Here is a 22745-nt window from a genome sequence, read left to right on the forward strand (position 1 = left end):
CCTAGAACAGCAGGGAATAGCTCCAGTTACCTGCAGCAGGCCTTTCAAGAGGCACACAGTGAGGAGTGGGCTAGGAGATCCTGTGACTATTTCACAGATTGTGAAATTAACAAGAGATCCTGCCTGAAGCAGCCCCAGGCTGTTTATCCCCCACCACCACCCTTCTCTCCCTTGCCCCTGGCCCAGTGGTTCGAGACAGTGCATGCCAACGATTTTGTCGGTCACCTTGATGAACTCTACTTTTGTTAAAACAGGTGACCAAAAAACTGGCTGGGGGGATTGAGAACAAGGCAACGTGGATGTCCAATGTGGGGAACGAGTATGGTCAGGTCCTCAACTCTGTCCTCACAACCAGCGAGTGGGATTACCAGGACATCTGTCATCTGAAATTGGCGAAGCGGTCAGAGCTGAGGCAAAAGCATCAGGGCCACGAGCCAACAGATGCCCAGATGTTGGCGAGCATCAGCTCTAAAGAGCTAGCCAAGCACTGCCGCAGGAAAACCCGGGGAGTGGAGGAGACCCGTGCCCTCATCAAAAGTCTTCTTGACTCCATGTGGCACCTTGTGGACGGCACTGGGCTGCACCTTATTAACCACGAACGCATGTCTCAAGTGTGGGAGGTACAGCAAAAGCACCTTGCCTGCATCCAGGATCCACCAGGAGTGCAGCTTTACACAAACATTGGGTCAGGGCTGGAGAAAGGAGAGAAGACACTGGATGTGCTAAGATGCGGCAGAGGGTCCTCCTCTCTGGAAAGCTTTCATAAGCACCAGTGTGCTTTCATTCCAGGCATGTTAAAACCTCACACACATATGGTATATTTTGCTATTGAATGTTGACATACAGTAATATTGTTGTAATTTGTTGTAATCAGTGATCCTGTTTTTTGTCTCATCAGGGTGGAGATGCAATGTGTCAAGGTGGAATTTAAACCGGTCAGCACAAGTACTTTCTATGACTGAGACATCCAGGACAAAGCTGTATAACATTCGTTTGATGTCCAATGTGAATGCGCTCAGCAATAAAGTGTTGGGAAAACCTCTTCTTCCAGAGTTTATCCCCCCTGGGAAACCTACCGGTAAGAAAGGTCTGCTGTTGATGATGATCAGACCTGTACTGTGACATGGTATGCAAGTAAACAATCATTTTTCCCTTGGTGAATACTTATTGCAGGAGAGCGTATTGCTGTAGAAGGAGGGCTTCAAGAAAGCGCAGTGGCTCTCCTCCAGGCCAGCAAGCAGTTGAGAAGTATCTACATCTCATATAGCTGTATTCTTTAGTATTTGTATAAATATATTTATGTCAATATGTGAACATGCATATATAATGAGCACTATGTGATCTGGTCATCTATTTGCAGATTGTTCATGATCCATGGTCAGGCTGCTCACAGACCAGACCACAACAGAATTTCAGAGTGTGTTGCTCTCAAGCTGTACAAAGAGTACAAGGAAGCCAGAAATAGGCCAAAGGACAATAAAGGGAGGACATTTGCCATACCCCAGTCCATTGTCATGGCATACTCTCACATCAAGCAGCTAGTTGAGGACTGCAGAGAGATCATGGACAGGAGTGGCCTGGTACTGGTGAACATTAACAACACCACAGTGTCCTCCTGGTGAGTTCATCTTTAATATCTTCATAAATTGATTGAATTGCATATTTGAACAAAATTTTTAACAATTAACACACTGAAAAATGTACTCTTGTGTGTTTTGTTTTCAGTCTCTGCAGGCTGCATGATTGCCAAAAGAGAACTGAACGGGATTCTTTACTTCAGGGTGTGCAGCTTCCACAGCAGATTGCCGTGGCTAAAAAATCCCTCCTGGAGGTTCGTGACCTACCATCACAGTCAGTTCAGCATGGACACTCTCTTTTGGAGTTCCAGGAGCCTGAGAACCGTGTGGGTGAGGCAAAAATCCGCCAGCGACACAGTTCCAGAACACCTGCTATTCCACACACAGGTGGGGGAGACGCAGCTATTGCCAAACATGATGCTGCTTCCTCTCGAAACAGCTGTATGGAGGGCTGGTCCTCTGCCTACCAGCCATCCCCAACACACTACCAGAGCTGGTCTTCTTACCAGGCACCCTTGGCACACTCTCATGTTTGGTCCTCCACCCACCCACAACCCTCAGCATCCACCCAGGGCTGGTCTGCCACCCACCCACCAACCTCAGCATCCTCCCAGGGCTGGCCTGCCACCCAACCACCACCCTCAGCATCCTCCCAGGGCTGGCCTGCCACCCAACCACCACCCTCAGCATCTTCCCAGGGCTGGCCTGCCACCCAACCAGGACCCTCAGCATCCACCCAGGGCTGGTCTGCAACCCACCCACCACCCTCAGCATCCTTCCAGGGCTGGCCTGCCACCCAACCACCACCCTTAGCATCCCCCCAGGGCTGGTCTGCAACCCAGCCACCACCCTCAGCATCCTCCCAGGGCTGGCCTGCCACCCAAACACCACCCTTAGCATCCAACCAGGGCTGGTCTGCAACCCACCCACCACCCTCAGCATCCACCCAGGGCTGGCCTGCCACCCAACCACCACCCTCAGCATCTTCCCAGGGCTGGCCTGCCACCCAACCAGCACCCACAGCATCCTCCCAGGGCTGGTCTGCCCCCCACCCACCACCCTCAGTATCCACCCAGGGCTGGTCATCCACCTCCTACTGTACTGACCAACCTAGGTTCCCTCACCAAGCACTAGATCCCTTTAATCACCAGCGTGAATGGCGATTACGCAGAACCAGGAGCGAGTGAGGAAAGGTGAGCCCCCAAAAATGAGAAAGGCAAAAGAGAGCTACCACTATGAGTGTAAGCTGTGTGGTCAACCTAAATCAAAGCAAACTGGACACTCACAGGTATGTGGCAAATGGTACTGCCCTGCATCTGGACAGACCATTGAGGAGTGGAGAATCTTTTTGTAAATACACCAAATACATTATTTTTTATTAATATTTTTAATAATAATATTTTTTATTTCTTTTAAGAAAATATGTTCACATTCTTCACATTCTAAAACTTTCAATAGTTTTTATCCTAAAAGTGTGTGTATGCACAAAAGCTAGATTTTGCGTACGCACAAATGTTTTCAGATTTATAAAACCATGTATACACCAGAAGCAAAAGATGCGTTCATGCATCTCCACCCTGAAATATATCATTCCCATGCATATTCCCATCCTCTTGATACCACGTTTAACACAAGACATTAGGAAAATATGAGATAAGGATTGTTTCCCCTCACATTACTTTGCTAAAAATCATTCAGTATTCTTGCCTTGTTTTAGAATAAATACAAATTTTATAACATTTCAGGGAAGAGTTATTCTCAATCTTTTCCACTGGCCAAATAGTAGTGTATTAGTATTGAAATGTATTTAATTACTTTAAGCATCAAATGTATGCAATTTTGCCCATAATGTAAACATATATTTTAGGATGCTTATATATTTTTTAATGGAAACAAATATGCCTTATTTTTTTGCAGTGTAAATAATTGTAAGAGTTTTGTCACTGACAAAACATTTTTTTAAATAAAACATTTCCTAGTTGAAATCAGCTTACAAGTCTTACATCATTTTCAAAATATCCTTTGAGGCCATGGAAGTTTTACATCCTAAAAGTGGTACAGGAAATGGGACAGATATTTTGTGAAATTTGTTTATTTCTGAAAAATACATTCTGATATAAAAAGTGTCACTCAACACTTATTTGTGTCATTATTCCAAGAGACATGTTATGACATGACATTGACACATACAGTTAAAAATACAGAAACGTGACTTAGTATCAAAATAGTCAATAAAGGTAGTTAGTATCAAAATAACAAGACACAAATTAAGTAAAAATGAATTTCAGTGACCAAAAGAGGATTTTTCTATGCTAGATTTGAGTGTATGAATTTAAACATGGTAAAATGTGTTCATCAGAGCTGAGAGACTACATTCGTATGTTACTGAAAACATTACCCGGTCCCACTTTATATTAAGTGTCTTTCACTACTATGTACTAAAATTTAAATTATTTATTTGATACAATGCACTTATTGCTCTTCCCTTGCATCTAAACTCACCCTTAAACCTACCCATACCACCAAACCTGTCCTAACCTTACAGTGCCCGTCTCACTCCTCAACAGCAACACAAGGGTTTCGCAATGCAACATCAACACAATAAGCACATTGTACCTAACAGTACATAGTAGTTAAAGACACCTAATATAAACTGTAACCCATTAACCAAAATAATTTAATAAACGAATGTTCAAGTGCCTATAAATGTGTGGATGCCAGTAATACCAGACATTTATGTGCATATCATGCATTTTTGCATCCGCAGCAGAGACTGCAGGAACGATGGAAGACGATCCCACCACCACCAGAACAAACGTCCGATCAACACAAGAGTGTGAAAATGGCCGCCACTGATTTGTGATCAAGTGCATTTAAAAATAAACCTGCATATACCTTCATTTAGACCAGTCACATTGCATAGGTGATTACAAAACCTTCAGAATATAAAATATGCAAAAAGAAATGTTTTTTTTGGGGGGGATGTTGTAATAATTAAATGTTTTAATTTGCACTAGAGCAAATAATCATCATATCTCAGTCCGATCAGGGACTCCTAATATAGAGTCAAAATAATGATTTCCTTATTATCAACCAGTGATGAAGAGGACGTTAATTGCTCAGTAGCAACAGGCCAAAGTGTCCGGGATGATATCATGCAAATCCTCAGGATTGGCAATCACGCAGAGATCCATCCCTTTTGCATACAGAATTCCCATGACAGGAATCCAACACGTAAGACTTGAACATGGCTGAATCTGGCTTGTTTGTTCCTGAGGAGAAAATTAAACAAGAGTGTCCCGCAGATCAATAAAAGGGTCTTTCCCTCATCTTTAGTTCATGAGGGCCACTGTGCTCTCCGGTTGTTCTCGGACCAGCTCAGAGAAGAACTCCAGCGCCAGACGCACGTGAACGGGCACAAACACATAGGAGGTGTAGATGACCATGGCCACCATCGTAAAGAGGACTGTGTTGAAGACGGACTGTTCCCACGGCTCCAGCACATAGATGCCTGTGATGAGCAGGTACTGGTAGTACAACCAGCCCAAATTCTCTCTCATCTTCTTCATTTCCATGTGAAGGGCCACACAGCCTCGCTATGAGCTGAGGGGAAGACAACAGGGTGAGGCGCACAACAACAGATCAATTCATGCGTGATAATGCTGGTTAGGAGTGCTAGTGTGTGTCTTTAAAGAGCCTATCAAATTACACCACAGGAATTCGTGGCTCCGCAGCATTCAAGCGGCTCACCATTGGATGTGATGACGTGCATTTCATTATTTATTTTCGGGACTGTAATCTGATACTATTGATAGCATTTTCATCACTTGAAACGAGATAAACATGAATGATACACACTTGCGTTCCAACTGAATCTCATTAAATAAATGTCAAGTAATGAAACTGGGCTGTCGTGAGAATGTAACCATGTTTGAATGTGCTCATTAATAATGTGCAGCTTAAGGGCAAGTAAAGGTAAAACTCCAGCGTGTGTAGTAGTAATGCTCAATCTGCACACGTCCCGCACACCGGCACACGTTCCCTCGCTCTCTCGTGACTCATGTCAACAGCATGGAGAACATTTACACTCTTGCTCATATGATGGAAACTATGGATAATATATGGATTTAAAATGTGGCTAATATGTTCAATTATTAATTGCATAAAGCTAGTGTAGTGTCTCATTGTATAAAGTGAAAATAATGTCCATGATTTTTTATTTTATTTAATTTGTTACTCAGATCGATTCAGTCATAGTCAATCCTATTTTAAATAAAATATGTTAGATGTTACCACATGAAGCACATTAGGAGACCTATATACAGGACTATAGTCAGTATCCCTATAGACATATTGCATATAATAAGTTTCATCTATAGTGTATACCCCGTAGAAAGCATAAACAAAATGGGCATTCCCTAACAACAGTGATTTGATGAGAACAATAACACGAGGCAGTGTGTCGACTGTAATGCCATATCCGGGCAACAGCAGAAACACATAAACATCATTTGACTGGATCCTTTTGTTGCACTGGTTGTTAGTAGGACATACCAAGTAGTTTTTATTTTATTTTGTTGTACTAAAAAAAAAAACCCTCCTATATGTGAACGCGCACAGGCATGAAAACAGTTAAAAAGTGCACAAGAGGGAAATATTTGCAAGGTTTTCTTTATCTACGCTGTTATGAGATGCTCAAACTTTTTCACACACTCTAGTTAATCACTCTATACCATAGTAGTTGTTGCAAATTGTAGTAATAGTGTAATAGTAAGTTGCATAGTTGCAGTTAGTGCTGTTGCAGTAAGTGATGTTATTATTATTATTACGACCATTAGAGTAATGTTTCATATTAATTTTCAAAGGCTGGATCATTGCGGGCTAAAATAAAACACTGCAATCATTTTAAAGCCTTAGTAAACGTCAGGTGTGATGAGAGTAATGTAAAGCCACTCACCTCGGCGGTAACGCTGCAGTGAGGAGTGTGTTTGTGTTATGATCTTACAGTCTCGCTGCTCTGCCAGTTACACACACACACACACCACTCCCACTTATCGTATTTACTCTCACCTGTGTGTGTGTAGCAAAAGAAATGATCAAACATATTGTGAAACTGATTGTGTTTTCCTAACGTGATACAGAGCTCTCTTTCTCTCTCTCTCTCTCTCTCTCTCTATTCTGTGACGTCACCTGCCACGTCGATGTTTTTCAGAAGTATAGGGTCAGTTAAGTAAAAAAAATCTATAAAAAGCGTATATGGTCAGTTATATTGTAGTCACTAAAAAGTCCCTAATGCATATTTATCATCTGTTTCATGATATAAATGTTATACTGATTGACAGTAAGTTTACATGGACTCTAATAATCAAGTTGTAATCGGACTAGTTGCACAGTTGGAATAAAAAAAATACATCTCTGACGTTTATAACAAACCAAACCGTTTGAAAATCGGTAGCAAATTGAGCAAGTTATGGTTATTTAAAAGTACATGCACCATTAAACGAGTGAGCGAGCACACTGTGGCAAGATGGCCGCCACGTGCGGACGTCGACCTCCATTGGCCAGCAGCGCGCACAAGACATCTAGCCTTTATATGATATCTATGAGCAGGACAACGTCCCATCAGTCCTTGTTTTGGCCGTGGGAAGGGGTGTTTTTACTGCTTGATAAGCACAAAGGTTCATATGCTTGTCATCTCCTAATTAGAACCCGAAATAGATAAATATTAAGTCTGCTCTTTATAAAAAAAAAGCCATGTAGAAGGGTGGTTAGTTTGCACAAACAGTGGGAAACTCTACATATTCCCGCAATGTGGGCACGTAAAAAAAAATCTATTCCGTTGGAAGCTTGTTGTAATGGAGAGGCACTACAGTAATAACAATATAAACACAGGTAATCCAGGGCAAACAAAGAAACTCAGGACAGGGGATGGTACAGCAAACAACGACTGACAAACCACAAGAAAAACACAAGCGCAATTTATACACAGGCTAACAAGGGGGTGTGGTTGATTGTCATGGGAACACACAATGGTAACCAAGGGAACTAACAAGACACACCTGGAGAGACTAATCAACAAGGAAAACTACAAACATGGCACAAGACAGGAAATAACACAAAAGTCCTCACACAAGACGGGAACACAGGCTGAGATTGTGACACTTGTGACATATAAACGTGCACATCAACCCTTTCACTTTATTTTGCATTCATGTAAACACTACGTTTGGATTCATTAAACGGAATTAATTCATTCAGATTGAAACAAAATGTGTCCATGTAAATGTAATGATTTCCAGGGAAGCGTGCACTACTCACCACCTTTTGATGAAATCTGCTGTTTTGAATTGAGAATATGCCAAATGTAATACGTAATTGTGCATGTTAACAGAGTGGAGACAAAAGCTGTGTCCGAAACTGTTCCCTATCCACTATATAGTACACTATATTGGGTGTCGGCCATTTTGTAGAGGTCATCCCCTACATTCGTTCACTACTTTTGCCCACAATCCTTTCTGATTTTGAGTGTACATCCGATGTACAAGATCCAACGCGAGGCGATAGAGCGCGAAGGAAAAATTTATATGGCAGGCGGCAACTTTTACAAATGTAAGTGTAACTTTTTATTAATTTAAAAAACCTTTGTAAAGATATTTTGAAGCGAAATGGTACAGGTTTATTTGTTGGTGCTGTAATTACTTTTTAGACACTTTTTCCTAAATTTGCATTTGTCCACAACATATGATAAATTGATCAATTGTTTTCATATCTGTTAGTGAACTGTACATACAGTATTCACCTACGTCTTAGAAAATGATGTACTGACAAATTTTCATTTGCTTTAGGGACAGATGAGGACGTAAGACTTTTAATCATAAAAAGAACAGCCAATGGCCATCTCTTTTCTGGGCGAGAAACGCTGCTCGGCATGGATAGGAGTGAGTTTCAGAATCACACAGTTTAATTATAATAATACGGTTTAATTGATGTGTATTTATTCATGTGTAAATCATTACGTATGTTCTACAGAGCAGTACTGAAGGAGATAGGCTGGTGATAAGGTTGGTGGTTCAATCCCCGGTTCCACCTGACCAAGTGTCGAGGTGTCCATGAGCAAGACACCTAACCCCAGCTGCTCCCGACGAGCTGGATGGCGCCTTGCATGGCTGACACCGGCGTCGGTGTATGAATGAGTGAGTGAATGGGTGAATGTGAGGCTATGTAAAGCGCTTTGGTGGCCATAGGTCTGTGAAAGTGCCATATAAAATGCAGTCCATTTTACAGATTTGCTTGTAACTTTACTCCCTTTGTGGAATCTGAAAAATGTGTTTTTTTTTATAAGTCATGAATTGTAAATTTCTAAATGTGAACAGAGATGCTAAGGGAAAAATATCCCTGGATTTGATCCGAATCAGAAATCATTTTTTACAGATCTCATGCTAGAGACTGTAACAACAATGCCTCTTTGTTAGGGAATTTATTAGCTCAAATGAGAGGTATTATTCATAAGATATGAATATGCATATGCCGTTTACACAAATTAAATTATTCCAAATAGGGAATAGGTCAAAACCTCAGCTTGTATCAATAATTACACAATTCTCGTAGTAATTACTGATATAGGTGGGTAGAATTATATTTTAATTAGGGGAAATTTAGGTAAAGGTTAATGTTCATTTATCATGCAAACTGTCCGTCCAGCGACCAGCATGTATAATTTCTGAACAGAAACCTATCGTCTTTAACACCGACAAATAACCCTTTTCTTGTGGCCACAAAAGAATGATTATTTTCGTGTTTAGACAATTTTAGATATTTCAATAGTAAAATCAAAGGTAGAGCTGTAGCTTAAATCGCGACTTTCAGTGATTTCAGTAATGAAACAAAAGAACAATTTCAATTCAAAGAATTAGGGAAGTTTAATCACACAAGCTAAAGATTACATGTACTATTTAAATCACGCAGGAGTAAATATGCATAACAACAAACAATATAACGATCGTAATAAGAAATAAAATCAAAATTAAAATACAATAAAAGGTTACGAGAGAGAGAATAAAGAATTGGGAGAGAGAGAGAGTAAGAGGGAGAGAATAAAAATAAGAATAAGAATGATTTTAGGTGTGTGTAAGTTAGCAGCGTTTGTAAGGAGATGTGTGTCTCTGTGAGCACGTGGTGGTGTGTTTGTCTCTATGAGCACGTGGTGGTGTGTTTGTCTCCAGACATGTGCATGTGAGTATGTGTGTGTGTGAGAGAGAGTGTAAGTGTGAGTGAGAGAATTTGGAGAAAGGCAGAAACAGTTTAACACATTCATTCACAACGAAACCCCAACATTTCTAGTAATTCTTTAGACAACTTAAACAGCATTCCTTTCAGATTGTGAATTTAAGATTTACGTTACTCTGTTTGAAGACCGGCCCTCTGTGCATGCGTGTGTGGACAAAGGCGCCTGGATCACGTGGTCACAGCGTTCTGGTTGCTATAGCGACTCGAAGCGAGCGAAAACTCGGCAAAGATGATCTTAGCTTTAAGTTGGTTTCGTTGGTTGGTTGAAGAAGACTATCAACTGAAGTAAAGTAGTCTTAAGAAAATAAAAACTTGGAAGAAAATGAAAATAAAAGCGAGCGAAGGTTTCCTTGAAGGAAGGAAGCGGGTCTTTCTCTCTCTGGCGACTGCCAGGAATAGAGAGGACGCGCCATGTTTTGAAGGAGCTAAGCCTCCGCCTTCTCCTGTTTCTGAGCCAATCATTTGGAGAGGACGTGTTGTGTCAACCTCCTTGCGTTTTACACAGTACACGCCTCTTCCGAATGTGTATTACAAGCAGTGGCGTAGGTTTGATTTTGAAATTGGTGGGGACGGGGACATCAATATAAATATATTTTAAGTTTTGATCAAAATTATTGCTAAGGATATATCAGTGTCACTGGATATTGGTAGGGACACGTCCCTAGCGTCCCTACTAAATTCTACGCCCCTGATTACAAGGATAAATTCGGTTATAACCCTCGATAGCCCGGGATTAAATGAAAGAAAGCATAATTTTATACATTGAGGTAAGAATTCAACACCGTTGGTTCTTCCTGAACCCAATGGTACCGCGAATGATGATTCTGTGATCTGATGATACATGGATACACGATTTCTCGTGATTATAGGCACAGCAAAATTGATTACACACAAATAAAGATATATATATATAGTAGTTGGGAAAAGGGATCATGCACACAACAAGAAATACATTTAAACATTTTACAAGATGATTTTGATCACACGTGGTCGGATCTGAGCGTGTTTCTGTGTGTGTGTGTATGCCGACACAGGCTGAGAGTTCACAACCGTGTGAGGGGCTATGTGTGTGCGTTTTTAGAAATGATGCATTTAACATGGTTTGGACATTTGTTCGGATAAAGTCTTGTTGTTCTGAGGTGTAAATCAGTGTCTAAGAGATCCCTGGGGGGGTTCTTTGAGATCGCTCTATTGGTCAGCGGATGTTCGCCAAGCAGTAAAACAGAAGGTTTTTGTTGATTCAGAAGTAAGAGATCTGTGTTTTCAGATAGGCAGTCAATGATTTACGCCGTTTGTCGGCGCCATTTGGTCTGCACGTCCTGCGCGGCGGAATCTTGAGACAATAGAGGTGTTTGTAAATGAGGATTCCAGTAAGTTGATTAGGTCCCAGACTAGAGGGGGATTTGATCACGGGGTAATCTCAGTAATTTAATCAACACGCAGTCTGATCATGTGCTTTGCGTTACAAGACCAAATCAGGGTTCGACATGAGGGGGTTCTGGGGGGGTCCCGGACCCTCCATAAGTCATTAGGGACCCCCCATAAGAATTTATTTTTGGATTTTGGGGGGTGCCCGGCAAATATATTTTAACATTAAAAATGATTGTGAAAATTATAGGTCTTTAGTGACGTTTTATATTTATAACAGTAATTAATTTATTTCCTAGTGCGCAATCAGGCAGCAATCAGGGCAGCTATTAGCCGAGTGAGTTCCTATACAGCGTCACAGACGAGACACAAAGAGGCGTCGTCCATCTTTTTTTACAGTCTATGGTCACAGATTGTTGTTGTGGTGCTCCCAAGTCCCGCAGCTGAACGCCGCAAAAGAGTGAAATCCTGAATGAAAATCCTGTAAGTGCTTTGATTATGTTTACATCTCTATAATTGCTTATAGTAAAATATTAGGAGTTCGAGTTGCATTAACTAGATACCCAGTGTAATGATTAGAAGAGTACGTTTGTCAGCGTTTCTTGCTAGCTGTATGTGTATGAAGTAGAACGGTACATGTATTCGTATTGAACCGAAACGGTACGGTCGTCACGGTTCGGTGCATAAATTTACACGGAGAATACACGGTATAAAATACACAGCCCAGCATCGCCCAGCCAAGTCAAGCACAGCACAGCCCAGTTTAAACAATGGACGGATCAGTATCCTTGGTATCCTTGGTTATTCGTGAAAGATAACGAATAAGGATGCACAGCCTGCAAGGAGGCAAAGCGGCTATTTACAACACAGAAGGGTGTTCAGATGGCAGAGGAATGGATTAGTGGTGGTGTGGGAGGATCTTATATTCGGGCTATGCGCAAGAAGATCTATAAACATAGAGACAGTTTAGCCCATCAAAAGGCTTTAGGTATAGTAGGGTGACCAAACGTCCTGTTTTCCCAGGACATGTCCTGTTTTCCCAGGACATGTCCTGTTTTCACGTCCTGTCCTGGCCGTCCTGTCTGTTTTTTATAAAGTGATGAAAATGTCCTGGTTTTCATTATTTTTCATTGGGCCATTAAGCGTGTACTTTAAATACATGCTTGCCTTTGCACACAAAACATATGAAACCGGCTTCGGCTTCGCCCCGTCTTGTTATAATCAGCGCGTTCCTCAATCCGCAGCGGCAAGCAGAGTGCACGTCAGAATACAGAGGCCTGTGTGTGTGTGTGTGTGTGTTCATCTCAGCCTCATTGGTCTGTCACACTGCTCGTCAATGTCAGAATATTTGAAATGACCAATCAAATCAAAGTAGGCGGACTTTACGTTCACAGACACAGAATTTCAGCGTGCGTGCAGCGTGACTCGACCAGGACTCGACGGTCGACGCTTCAGTTTACAGTCAAGAGCGAGATAAGATGTAAGTAGCTAACAGCGTAAAAAAAAAAAAAAGCCCAAATGGAAATTCACAGATGATTTAAAGAGAAAATTCCCGTTTTTTCGTTTCGGTCGGGATCTGTGTAAAGCAGAATACATGAACTGCAAAGCTAGAACGTAGCCTACGTGTCAGTGTCAAATAAAGGTGTTAGCGAAGTAGAAGCCCACATAAAGAAAGTATAGGCTAAGAGAACATCAGGAGGATTGAAATTGTTTTTTTACTGAAATAGTGTAGTAGATTTTTTATTTTAGTAGTAGATTTTTAACCTGCTATGGCCATGAAAAGAAATAGTGTCATGTAAAAGGTGTTAAAAGCTAAACTTTTTTTAATAGTAGGCTATTCTATTGTTGCGGGCCAAACATTGAATGGAAAGGATGTATTACTTTATGTATTAAAGGGACATTGTGTAGGAATTTCTCCCATCTAGTGGTGAAATTGTATTTTGCATTCAAACGAATAATGCTCTCCAGCGCCTCGCTTTTTCCTTAGACAGTAGGCTATATAAACTGGACACAGCGACCCCATTGGATTCAACGGAGACGAGTGAAGTCAATTAGAAGCTTTCACTTCCTGGGGGTCGAGCGTACTGCGCAGACTCAAACTGAGCTTGACGACGTAGATGTGACGTGAGCAACCCGTCTGTCTTCTAGTAGCTGTGCCAAGAGAAATCTGAATCATTCCCTTTCGAAATTTGCAGAGACGGAGAGTGTGAGTAGGAGCTGTCCATGAGCTGGAGCAGGAGCAACTTTTAGTAGGTATTCTGATTAATTACTTTGTCATTTTGCCTCCACGTCCCCCCGAATGCCCGCGAGCTTCTCCTCCTGTCCATACGGTAATTCTCTACTGTGCGACAGAGAGTCGCGTGGTTATGACGCCATCGTTAGCCTATTTTTACAAAAACTGCATCTACGGGGCCATAACGTAAGCTACAAGGTAATGGAGCCTTTTATACATTGTCGTGTTTCTTTAGAAATAAATAATGGACAAATGGAGTCTTTAAACGCCTCAGATGTAAAGTTATTCGCTGTCAAAGTGACTCCAAAATGAATGGGAGTCAATGGGATGCTAACAGCAGGTGGGGGTCCATTAGCCAATGGCGGCGCCCGGGGGTGGTACGGAAATCGAGCGCTCAATTACCCCCCTGGCTTTTTCAAATACGTGTTGCATCTACGGTAGCCATTATGTACCAAAAAGCTATGACAGGATGTCTTCTACTTAATCGAGTTTTTCTTCGGGTGAACAGGTTTGTTATTTAAAACGAACTGCAACTTGAAACAACGAAAAAAAGAAAGTTACAGTATGAATTACTGACTGTGAAAAACATTAACTATGGTAATTAGTAGTAATGCCTTCTTTATTCGTTATATTTTTTGAAGTACGTGCATTGTTAGATATCATCATCATCAGCGCCTTGTCTACTTTACTTAATAGCTGCTATTCATCAAAGAGCCTGTTTAACTTTTAACTACAAATGTTCTACTGTCTATATAATAAAGTACACAACCAAGCAATGAAAAAAAGCTTGTATTTAACCCTCTGAGGTCTGAGCTGTTTTCTTGGCCCTGGAGGTGTTCTGACATGCTCTGACATTTCTGGTTATTTGTGTTACTTGTGACATTTTCATGGCTAAAGTCTAATTACACTATATTCAGCACAAACTCTGCTACGATAATATATCAGCAGCATGTATGTAAAAGTTTGTAGTTTTGAGATAATGACATTTATGCGTGGTTTGTGAAAATACAAAAACAAATTCTCACTGAAATAAGGCCATGAAACCCATACTGATTATTTCTTCACAAGACTTTTGAAAATTGTATCACGTAGCCTAGAATATTTGCTCTAAAACTATGTGAAAATCACCCTGACTGCTCATTCAGATAAGACAATATATTGATTTAAAATTTTTACGACGTGTTTTGTGTGAAAAAGCTTTATGCAGAGGTCATTAATATGTATTGTTTTCACACCTGAGAAAGACAAAGACCCTCCCCTAACGGCCATATTAGGAGCTATCAGGCCCTGTCATTCTTAGCAAACTTGCACAATACTGTAAATGAGGAGATTTAAAAAAGAATGGCTTTTAAATTGTTTGGATTTATTTACAACATAACATAGTCCAAAGATACACACAACAAATGCCAAAAAAGCACTTATTGAAAACAATGATCCAAAGACAGAGACCTTTGTGCCATTCCTAAAAACATTGTACATACCTTTCATTTCCAAGGTGTTTGATTTTCACTTTACCATGTTCATGTTCACTGAAGTCCTCAGTGGCATCTGGGCCCTGAAAAAAAAAGTGAACATACTGATATCAAGAGAAAGGCCTGCACGATTTTGGGAATAAATTTTAGATTTTTCTGGTTAAAATTGCTTTTTAAAATTCACAGAATACACACACACACACACACACAAATATTTCCAACAATATATAATATAATGAACGCAGGTTTGTTGTGCCTTGTAGGCATAAGCTATGCGCAGTGCTGGATAAAATAACAATAACCTTATAGCAGTATAAATCTTCCAAAAGATTTCAGTACCAACTAATCTAGAGAAAAATATATTGATTATGATGTTACTTCAAATGTTTCCATTCGTTATGATGATATGAAATGAGATAAAAGTAAAATAGTAAAAACATGAAGCTGTTTGCTTTTCAAACGCGATCGCGCTGCAAAATATGATACATTCAAACGGGATCGCGCTCAAATAAAAAACATTATGGTTTCCATATACATATCTACGTTTGAGCAGATATCCACAAACACAGTAACAGTAAACACAGGTCTAAATATTATAATATTCACCATATATCTAGCAACAGTTCAACTGCAATGTGAAATTTATGCAACAATAACAAACTAATATGTAAGAATTTCTTACCTTACAACTTTCTTGTCTTCAAATCGCGTTCTTCTTCTTCTGATGTAAATCCAATGTAAGCTCAGGCGCATTCCGAATTTGGGGAAGATTCTAAGAACAACAACAACCGACCTTTATAAAAGCTTTCCAGGTTTTTGGTGAAGATGAGAACAACAATGTAGTCAAAGGTGATGGTGATGCTTCTCAACCAGAAGAGAATGAAGAGGCAGGTGAAGAAGTGGAGTTTGTTGATGTGTCATCACTACTGAATGAAGATGATGGCTGTGAGTTCCAGCTCCCAAAGCACCAGCGCTGTGCTTGTCACCTGCTTAACCTAATAGCTACTGTTGATGCCATGAAAGCAACATCCAATGAGGCATACAAGACAGTGAACAGTTCAACATTTGGAAAATGTAATGCACTTTGGAACAAATGTGAAAGCTCCACACTTGCAGCTGAAACTGCTGAAAATGTTTGCTCCCTCCAGCTGCTGCGCCCGAATGCAACCAGGTGGAACTCCTTGTTCATGGCCGTGGAAAGACTGCCGAGGATCATCAAAGACTGCAGAGGATCATCAAAGACTGCTGAGGATCATCAAAGACTGCCGAGGATCATCAAAGACTGCTGAGGATCATCAAAGACTGCCGAGGATCATCAAAGACTGCCGAGGATCATCAAAGACTGCTGAGGATCATCAAAGACTGCCGAAGATCATCAAAGACTGCTGAGGATCATCAAAGACTGCCGAGGTTCATCAAAGACGGGGGTGAGGGGGCCATCAGAGTCATCTGCACAGACTTAAAGGTTCCAATGCAAGTTAGAATTGTGTATGTTTTATGTGATCATAATTTAACAAAATGTCTAGTGTATTTTAAACTGTCCATGTGTTTCCCTGCCCTTTCTTGGACATTAACTGTAACTGTATTCCACTTATTATTGGTCCATTTTAATTTTTGTTCGATAGATAAATGGTTTATATAGTGTTATAAAACAGTGTTGTTTTACAGGTTTAATCCAGCTGAACTCGAATTCCTCACTGAGTATGCTTCTGCTATGAGCCCAGTCGCCCAGTCAACAACTTGCAAGCAGAAGCAAATGCTCAGATGGGGTGGATACCTCCAACAATCAAACTGCTGACCATCAAGCTTGAGCGAGCCAAGTTGCCATGGAAGAACTGCAGGCCTCTGGTGGATGTTTTACTGGTGGGAATAAAGAATCGCTTTGGCCACGTTAGGAGACCCTGAGTTTAATCGCAGCTGCAATTCTCCTAAGTTGGACTAAGGATGATGCTACAATCAGAATAGGTAAAACAGCATGAAAATTGTGAGAATTATAATTTTTTGTATAGGTGTACATTTTGACACCGTAATTTTGGCAAAATCACAAAACAATTAGGCACTTATACATAACAATTTTAGACCTCAAATTAAAACAAACTAGTTAGGTTAAAGTCATGACATATTAGAAAGTTGTATTAATCCTATAATTTATATTTTCATCCTCACTATTTCAAGAATGGACTACATCAAACTAGCCTGGATGCCAGCTGAACTTAGCCCCGCCCACAACATTTTTAGGTCGGGAAGTTCGGTCTGGACTTGATCAGTTGAGGAGCTATTATGCCCGAACAAAAGCTGTTCGGACCAATCAAATTGTCAGGGCGGGCTTTATACGATGATGGACAGATGATCAACAGTAACGTAATCATCCACGTCACCAACGAGCGCTTGGGTTGAATTCGTTTACAACAAAGATGACTGCCGCTGGAGAATTGAGATGTGTAGATTCCGCCATCGCGTCTGTTATAGAAGATATCGACAGCGCATTAATTTTAAAAGAGGAACAGAGAACCGCGATCAAGGCATTTGTCGATCGGAAACATGAATGAAAAAAATACGTCACTTACTCCGTTGCTCTGATTGGTTGTAGGTCTATCCAACTGAGTGCAGAGGCATTTTCTTTCCTGATTCGGTTGAAACGCCTCTTAATCACAGCCCAATGGAGCAGATCAGACTTAGCCTGGCTGCGCCCTCCTACGCACTTCCGCTCAATTTCATTTTCCTTCAGTACTACGTCTGGGACTGCTGTATATTCTTAGGTTTCCATAAACCAATTTTTTGTAGGACCAATCAGCAAACAGAGGGAGTGGCTGAGAATGATGACGTTGATGTAGTGCGTCAGTTTGCGTTGGAGTTCAGTAATGGCAGCGGAGAAAGACGTGAGAAAAACTATTCGGTCCGTTGTTGTAAAACTGCCGAATATATAGAAGTTAAAGCCGGAGCAAGAACAATGTTTGCTAAGTTTTGTTGGTGGCCATGATGTTGTGACCCTCCTCCCCACGGGCTTCGGGAAAAGTTTGATTTTCCAGCTCACTCCGCTAATGAGTTAGCTAAGGCGAACGATAGGGATGCAAAGCCGATAGTTGTTGTCGTCTCCCCTCTTGTTGCACTAATGGAGGACCAAGTGAAGGAGGCAGAAAAGTTAGGAGTTCGTGCTGGGCAGCTCGGGGTGCACGATGACCGTGACATTTTGGATGGTGATCACTGTACAGCATTTGCGGCAGATCCGAAACGACCGCAGCGGCATAGATATATACACTAGATGTTGCCTTAAAGACATTCGTTCCAATGAACTGCCGTAGACAAGGTGACTTCTAGTGTATATATCTATGCACCAGTCTGCGTACACGTCACACACCAGGATGCGCGCGCGCCCTCAGAGAGGTAAAAACTATATAAATAGGCTACTGTTCGTTTTCTCACACAAACCGCTCGTTTCGTGTCTTAGGCCATCAATGTGTACTAACGATGGGGAATTGTTTAATTTGGACGATGGGGAATTGTTTTCATTTGGACTTTGTGCATGCTCTTTGAGACAGTGACCACAGACCTTCATTAAATGACTGAGTGTCAAATATACATTTAGAATTTACAATTGTTCCTTGAACTCTTAAATTCGATGAACAAAACCTGCAGCTCTCGTTGACAGACATCTTATTCTAAACATAATCCTCTGATCATTCGGACTTGTTGTTTTCCATACGTCACGACCACACGTTAGCGATTGGCTATGGCAGATCCTGAGTGACTCTGGGCAGATCCAATAGTTTTGAACTTCAACAGAGTACCCGCCTACAAGGAAGTAAACGTTTCTCAATGGAGCGAGGCCAGACTCTCTGTACAAATGAAATGTACGAGAGTCTGGTAGAACCAGGCTAGATCAGACTCACATTCTGACTAGAATCTGAGTATGACGAAGTCAGGCTAACATCAAACAGCACATGGAAGAATCCTCCCTGCAGCGATCTGATGCAAGGTCCAGTTCGTCTGATGAGGATGACTTCTTCTCTGCCCTGCAGTTGTCTAAAGCTCACGACAGCTCTAAACAAATGGATGGATACCTGGCCTGTTCAGCAGATCACATGGACTTGTTGAAATCCTTCCCAGCTGTGTGCAAGCTGTCTGTGAAGCCGAACACCCCTCTACCTGCCAGCATGTGATAGGCTATTTAGCATTGCAGGACTAGTCTTCAGCCCAAGAAGAGCAAGACTGATTTCTTGCAATTTTGAAAAGCAACTTCTGTTGAAGATGAACAGCAATTTTTTCAGTTTCAAGTAATGACTGGGTTTTACTGTAAGGAAAGGAGGGGGGGACAGACAGATAAATTAAGGAATGGGAGGGAAGTAAAAATTGTTTTTTTGTTCGTTAAATTCTTTAAGTTGTGAAGAGATGTTTTCTTAATCTACATTTAATATTTTTGTTTTATTTGCTGTTGTAAATTTCAGTCAAAGCTCTGTCATGTTGACATGTTAGAGAAAATGATCAGCCGGTAACACTTTATTTCGATAGTCCACTTTGGACATTCTACTACCTATAAGTAACTTTGCAGCAACATGTCAACTAATTGTCATTAGAGTATTAGTAGACTGTCTGCTTAATATTTGCTAACACTTTATTTTGTTGGTCCCCCAACAGACATTCTACTGACAATAAGTAACTTGGCAACTACAAGTCAACTTATTCTCCTAACCCGAACCCTAACACCCAACCCTAACCTAACAGTCTACTGACAGTCTACTACAGTCTAGTAATACTCTAATGAGAGTTAGTTGGCTTGTAGTTAAACAGTTACTTATAGTTAGTAGAATGTCTAAAGTGGACTATTGAAATAAAGTGTAACCGATCAGCCTTGCAGATCTGCAAACTAATTTTTTTCAAATTTGAAACTGCATTATTTCTTTTACTTAACTTGCAATAAACATTTAGCCATTTGTTTATTCAAAGAAAACAAAATGGAATAAATGGTTAAAACTGGACATAATCTTGCTGCTCAAAATGTGTATAGAACTATTTTAATTTATTTGCTCCTTTTGTATTTTTCATTTCCTTGTACTTTTACTTTCAATACTTAAGTACGTTTAATATCAAAAAATACTTTTCATACTCAAGTACAATAAATATCACATACTTTAAAATTTTTACTTTAACTTTAACTTTACCAAAGTAATTTTCCGGTACAATATCTATACTTTTACTCAAGTTCCAGGGTACTTTATCTACCACTGCTTGTTCTTAAACCTAGCCTAGTCGTTATTGGAACGTGCCTGTGTTTTAGGCTTATCTGGGCTGCGTTCAGCCCAGATAAAACGTTGCACAACGTTTTTTAAACAGAAACGGTGATGCACTGAACACACTGTTCATCAGAACTGGAAACCCTAACCTAACCCTAACCCTAACGCAAGAGTTGCAACTATGGCAGCTGAGAAGGCCATTCTTTGTGTTCTTTGTGAAGAATTTTCGGAGCCTGATGAAGTCGGGATAAATATGTGTTTAATACTACAAAATATGCCCGATGTTACAATTACTGCACTTGCCGCCCAGAACAAAAGAGAACATCCCAATCGAGTGAAGTGGATTTGTGGTTCCTAATTATTGTGATACAACATTTGCCTTGCATTTTAGGATGAAAAGACAAACATTTCAGGTGAATGATAATCCACTTCTTACCTCCGAGACTGTGTTGTGATCTGTATGACCTTATTTTGTTATTGCTTATCATTATTGCTGATCACTGTTGTTTTGCTATATTATTGTAATATTTACCATTATGTAATCAGAGGAGTATAGAAAAGTTTATGAAATTGTCACTTCACAATTCAATAGCAAAATATATAGAGATGTGTAGCGTTATATATAGAGAAGGTTTGCTAAAATCAGTTTAGCAAACCTTCCTAAGGAAAGGACCAGAAGACATTGCAATTACTAAATAATATTTTGACAGACTTAAAGGGACACTTTACTTCTGGAAAGATGAATGTGTATTTAAAATACATTTACATTTAGTCATTTAGCAGACGCTTTTATCCAAAGCGACTTACAAATTAGGACTAAATTAACCGAGTCATCATGAAGAGGCAAAAACAACGCAAGAAGTGCTCAAAATACGAAGTTCAGGCATTATTCAGAGTAGCATAAGCCCGGTAAGCGAGGTTTTAAAGGGAAAGGGAAGGTTTTTTTTTTTTTTTTATGAGGTTAAGTGCTCACGGAAGAGATGGGTTTTCAGTTGTCTTTTGAATGTTGTCAGGGATTCTGCATTCCAGATGAGGGTGGGGAGAGCGTTCCACCAGCATGGAACTGTGAATGAGTATGTTCTGGAAAGTGATTTTGTGGCTTTCTGTGATGGAACCACGAGACGTCGCTCTTTGACCGATCGTAGGCTTCTGGTAGGGATGTAGACTCGTAGGAGTGAAAGTAGGAGGGAGCTGAGCCTGTGATAGATCTGTAAGCAAGCGTCAATGCCTTGAACTTGATGCGAGCAGCGAGAGGTAGCCAGTGCAGAGAGATGAACAGAGGAGTGACGTGGGCCCTCTTGGGCTCGTTGAAGACAAGACGAGCTGCAGCGTTCTGAATCATTTGTAGAGGTTTAGTTGCACATGATGGAAGTCCGGCCAGAAGAGCATTGCAGTAATCAAGCCTAGAGATGACCAGGGCCTGGACGAGAAGTTGTGTTGCATGCTCAGTAAGGAAAGGCCAGATCTTCCTGATGTTGTGCAGTGCAAACCTGCATGATCGAGCTGTCTTTGAAATGTGATCTGTGAAGGTCAGCTGGTCATCAAACGTTACTCCAAGATTTCTGACCGACCTTGATGGGGTGATTGATGATGATTCTAGCTGGATAGTGAAGTTGTGCTGTAGAGACGGATTGGCAGGGAGGACGAGAAGCTCAGTCTTTGCCAGGTTAAGCTGCAGGTGATGTTCCTTCATCCATGTCGAGATGTCCGCCAGACAGCTTGAGATCCGTGCAGCTACTGTGGGATCATCTGGTTGAAATGAGAGGAAGAGCTGTGTGTCATCAGCATAGCAGTGGTAGGAGAAACCGTGTGCCTGTATGATGTGTCCCAGTGATGTGGTGTAGATGGAGAAGAGGAGCGGACCAAGAACTGAACCCTGGGGAACCCCTGTGGTCAGCTGATGTGCTCTGGATACCTCGCCTCTCCATGAGACCCTGAAGGACCTACCTGTGAGATAAGACTTGAACCAGTGGAGTGAAGTTCCTGTGATGCCCAGTGATGAGAGGCTGGACATAAGGATCTGATGATTCACAGTGTCGAAGGCAGCAGACAGATCCAGGAGAATGAGGACTGAAGATTTGGAAGCAGCTTTTGCGATCCGTAGAGCTTCTGTGACCGACAGCAATGCAGTCTCAGTTGAATGCCCTTTCTTGAAGCCGGATTGGTTGACATCCAGCTGGTTGTTTAGAGAGAAGAAGGATGTTACTTGGTTGAAAACAGCTCTTTCAAGTGTTTTCGCAATGAATGGTAGGAGAGAGATAGGTCTGTAATTCTCTACAGATGATGTGTTTAGTGTTGGTTTTTTAACCCCCTGGGGTCGGCTATCGCGCCGGCGCGATAGGCTGGTTTTTTTTCTTATCATTGCAAAAATTTTTTTTAAAAAAAATATTAATTTTTATCTTATATGCTTGTGTTATACATCAATCGATCCTGTTTAGTGTGTATTTTTTTGTGTATGCTCATAATAAAAACAAAGTGTTGTGCTTTTCGCCAAATAAAGAAAAATAAACATGATGCGAGTTCTGCCTACTCTCCATTCTGTCCATTCTGAAACGCGTCCGAAAATGAACTGTAACTC

General features: G+C 41.0%; 1 protein-coding gene across 1 annotated transcript; it reads right to left on the reverse strand.

Moving 5' to 3' along the window:
* Nucleotides 1-4909: 4909 nt before the first annotated feature.
* On the reverse strand, nt 4910-5152 carry sptssb (serine palmitoyltransferase, small subunit B; the record flags this gene model as incomplete). The annotated part of the gene is made up of 1 exon (XM_084127388.1): nt 4910-5152. One exon carries the CDS (start codon nt 5150-5152, stop codon nt 4910-4912), a length of 243 nt encoding a protein of 80 aa, XP_083983514.1.
* Nucleotides 5153-22745: the final 17593 nt, after the last annotated feature.

The sequence above is a fragment of the Abramis brama genome (assembly GCF_963993115.1).
Source record: "Abramis brama genome assembly, chromosome: 10".
NCBI classification, from domain to species: Eukaryota; Metazoa; Chordata; class Actinopteri; order Cypriniformes; family Leuciscidae; genus Abramis; species Abramis brama.